The 3,669-nt window shown below is 69.3% G+C and overlaps 1 protein-coding gene across 2 annotated transcripts; it reads right to left on the bottom strand.

Annotated features, from left to right (window-relative positions):
- FBXW5 (F-box and WD repeat domain containing 5) lies at positions 1 to 3,663 on the bottom strand. Of its 2 annotated transcripts, none has more exons than XM_010833701.1 (9): positions 3,518 to 3,663; positions 2,783 to 2,998; positions 2,486 to 2,643; positions 2,024 to 2,198; positions 1,752 to 1,900; positions 1,260 to 1,677; positions 911 to 1,058; positions 626 to 838; positions 1 to 551 (listed from the first exon to the last, which is right to left on the bottom strand). In XM_010833701.1, the coding sequence occupies exons 2-9, from the start codon at positions 2,973 to 2,975 to the stop codon at positions 308 to 310; spliced, it is 1,698 nt and encodes a 565-aa protein (XP_010832003.1). In that variant the 5' UTR covers positions 2,976 to 2,998; positions 3,518 to 3,663; the 3' UTR covers positions 1 to 307. The 2 variants fall into 2 exon arrangements, with proteins under 2 accessions (XP_010832003.1, XP_010832683.1); XM_010834381.1 differs by having other exon boundaries at positions 3,508 to 3,663.
- Between the last annotated feature and the right edge of the window lie 6 nt (positions 3,664 to 3,669).

Here is a 3,669-nt window from a genome sequence, read left to right on the forward strand (position 1 = left end):
ACGTGGTGCTGAAGGGCCCAGGGCCCAGGCCCAGGGGAAAGGGGTGGGTGAGGAGCGGGGGGCAGGGACACAGTGTCCTGTGCGCCCCGGGCCAGTCAGACGTGACCCTGGCTGCCCGGTGCTGAGCGGCACAGCTGTGGGAGGCGGTGTGTGTGCGCGAGCGTGGTGGGGGCCAGGCCGCGCTCCCTGCGGCCTCCCGGCCCCCTTCCTAAGGCATTCCTGTGGCGAGCTGCTCTGCCCCTGTGCGGTCTGGGCAGCACTCAGCCCTGGGAAAGGGTCCCGGGCGTGCTCAGCGGGCCCCAGCGCCTCAGTGCTTCTGGCTGGCGAACCAGGAGAAAAAAGGGCGCGGGCGCGGGCGCGGGGCCTGGAGGACACGCACGGTGCGGGGCGAGCGCCAGGCTTTGATGGTGGCGTCGTCGCTGGCCGTCAGCAGGAGCTCTTGCTCCTGGGGGCTGAAGACCACAGAGTTGACCACATCCTCGTGCCGCAGCTTGGCCAGGCAGATGTTGTAGTGGCGGTCCCAGATGTAGCCATGGCGGTCCTCGGCCCCACTGGGGAGGGGACAGTGCGGTGAGCCCCGCCCCGCCCCGCCCCGCCCCGCCCCGCCCAGGCATCACCCCACCACCTGGCCACGAAGTCCCTGCTGACGTCCAGGAAGATGAAGAAGCACTCGTCGTTGGGCGTGTAGGCGCGGTGCGCGCGCAGAGCCCGCTTCACCTCCCGCATGGTCTTGAGATCGAAAACCAGCAGGTCGATCTCCTCGGCGATGGGTGGCGGCTGCATGGGGTCAGCCACCACCGAGCCGCTGGGCCAGGCGCGGCTGTTCACGTACAGGTACCTGCGCCGGCACGCAGTTCAGTGCGCGCCCACGGAGCTTCCCCCCGCCCCCGGGCTGCCCACAGAGGCCCACCTGTTGTCGGGGGACAGGCCCATGCCGATGATATGTCCGTGCACGTCGATGACGTGGTCCAGCGCATCGAAGAAGGCGTCGGAGCCCCGGCCCTCACCCAGAACAGGCCCGGCTGTGGTCATCTGGTGCGGTAAGATCTGCTTGATGCCTGCAAGGAGGGCGGGGGTGGCGGCGGCGCCTCGGTACCTGGCAATTCCCAGACGGCTAGGGTTCTGCCTGCCCTGCATCCCCAGATCTGAACGTGTGTCTGCCCAGGGGTGAGTGGGGGCAGCGCTGGCCTAGAGCTGGGCCCCCGGACAAACGGAGGAAGGGGCTCTGCCCACAGGCGGGCCCGCCCCAGGCCCCTCACCGATCTGGTGCGGTGAGTAGGTGAGGCAGCCGGTGGTGAAGATGAGGAGCTTGTTCCCGGCGGCGGCCCTGCCCTGCTCCGGGGGCTTGGTGTGGCCCTGGGCCAGCAGCTTGGCCACCTTAGTTTCCAGCGTGCTCTCCGGCAGCGGGGGCTGTGCCCGGCCCTCCAGGAACCCGTCCAGGAGGCGCCGCAGGCCCTTGGCGCGGGCCGGACCCGGGTCGCTCTCCTCATCCTCGCCATCGCTGCCCAGGTCGAAGACGCAGCTGGAGTCTGTGCCGGGGGCGCCGGCGTCCAGCAGGAGGTCGGGGCTGTCGAAGCGGCTGCAGTCGGCCACCATGACGGTGCGGATGGTGCTGGCGTTGAGGTTCTGGATCTTGAAGAGCCGCTTCACCACGTTCACGTTCTCCGACTCCACGTCCTGGGGGCGGGAGCGCGGAGGTAGGCGCGGGCTGCGGGAGGCCGCGCCGGCCACAGGGCACCCCCCGAGCGCACCTGGAAGGCGTTGTTGAGCCAGAGCACTGAGCAGGACGTGATGTCCCCGATGCGGTGCAGGTTCCCCGAGATCAAGCTGGTGTCGGTGAGCCAGCAGCCAAACACGTCATAGGGCTTGTTGCGGACCCGGGACAGCAGGGCAAAGGTGTCTGGGGGAGCAGAGGGAAGGGGCGGGGCGGGCGGGGCTGGAGGGGTGGGGCGCAGGTGTCTGGGCAGAGGGTGGAGCGTTAGGGGCGGGGTGGTCGGGCCGCCCGCCCCCAGCCCTCTCTTACCTAGGCTGATGACCGCGATCTCGCCTGAGGAGGAGTTGTGGGGCCCTAGGAACACCCCAGACGCCAGCAGCAGCGAGTCGTCCTGGTTAAACTGGGAGAACTGGGTGTAGCTCCAGTTGTAGGGCCGCATGTCCGCGCTGTGCAGTAGCGAGATGGTCGGGTCGTTGTTCCAAATCTGCGTGTGGGGGCGCCCAGCAGGCACGCCTGGTGAGCCCGCTCTGCTGGCGCCCGGAAACCGCCATCGGGTGGGGGTCCCTTGTCTCTGGCCTTCAGACCACCCGAGGCCTGTGAGTACGTGGTGCTCCGGCGAGCTCTGGCCTAGCTGCACGCAGGGCCCCTGCTCATCTGCAGGCAGTTAGGGCCGCCCAGCCCCGGCCTCCCAGCCCGGGCGGTCGTCCAGGTTCCGACCCTCGCCGTGGGCTGTCAGCCCTGACCCTCTCCCCCCGGGGCCGCCGCCCTCACCTTCACTGTGCAGTCCTTGGAGCAGGAAGCAAACTGGTAGCCTGAGTGGGAGAAGCTGAGGTGCAGGACTTGGTCGGTGTGCTCCCGGAGCGTCTGCACCTCCACGCAGGGCACCGCGTCATAGAGGCGGCGGAACTCCTCGAACCAGGACGTGGCCGCTGTCAGGGTGGGGGGGTCATGCTGGGGCTGCGGGCCTCAAGCCCAGGCCCTGGCAGCCGGGGGCCGCCCTGCCCACCCTCCGGGCCTGCTCCCAGGCCCAGCCCGCCGTCCCCAGCCAGCGTGAGGGCCAGTGCTGACCTGGGTGCCGGGGCACATCTCGGGCCACTTGGTAGTAGCGGTAGAACTGCTCCCTCCACAGGCACTCGTCCCTGGACACAGCCTGCCACTGGCGGCACGCCAGCCCGGCGGCCAGCACGTCGGCCGGGCCCAGGCTCAGGAAGATCTGGTAGACCAGGCTGTCTGGAAGCAGGGGTGTTTCCCCCTCGTCCATCGTGACATTCTGCCCCGGCGGCCCTGAAACACACGCACAACCCCTTAGCTGCCGGTGGGACCAGGGAGGACACTGGCCCCCAGGTCCAAGGAGAGGCACAGGAGCCCGGGGCTGAGCGGAGCCGAGCCAGCCCAGTGGGTGCTCCTCCTGCCCCACCAACTGCCCTGCTGGGCATTATATTGGACTGAGCATGTGCGGAGGGCCGGCTGGCACTGCCTGCACGGCCAAGGAGCCAAGAGCTTCCCCAAGCCCCCCTACACAGCCGTGCTCCTCGGACCCTGCACTCCTGAGGTCCCCCAAGGCCCAGTGAGTCCCTGAACACGCAGCTTCCCGGCCTGGTCCAGCTGGAGCTGGAGTGGCCGTGGGCTCGGGGGACCCACTGTCACCCCAAAAGTTCCCCTCCTCAGGAGGACAGGCTTTCTGGGTGGGGCCCTCTGACTTCCCCCCCATAGGATCCTGGGGAGACATCTGGTTGCCAGAGCTGGTGACCGCTCCGAGGCCCAGAAGGGAAGGGTCGGTGACCCCTGCGCACCATCTCTGACCTTGCTGCCCCAGGCTTCGGAGCGGTCAGCATGGGATAGAGATCCTTCCCAGGAGAGACTCGGGGCCGGCGGGACGAGGGCCGGCCCGGCCGCCCGTCCCACACGCCGCCAGGAACACCAGCCGGCCCTGACCTCTGCCCTTTGGCCTGGGG

The sequence above is a fragment of the Bison bison genome, unplaced genomic scaffold (assembly GCF_000754665.1).
Source record: "Bison bison bison isolate TAMUID 2011002044 unplaced genomic scaffold, Bison_UMD1.0 scf7180017457476, whole genome shotgun sequence".
NCBI classification, from domain to species: domain Eukaryota; kingdom Metazoa; phylum Chordata; class Mammalia; order Artiodactyla; family Bovidae; genus Bison; species Bison bison.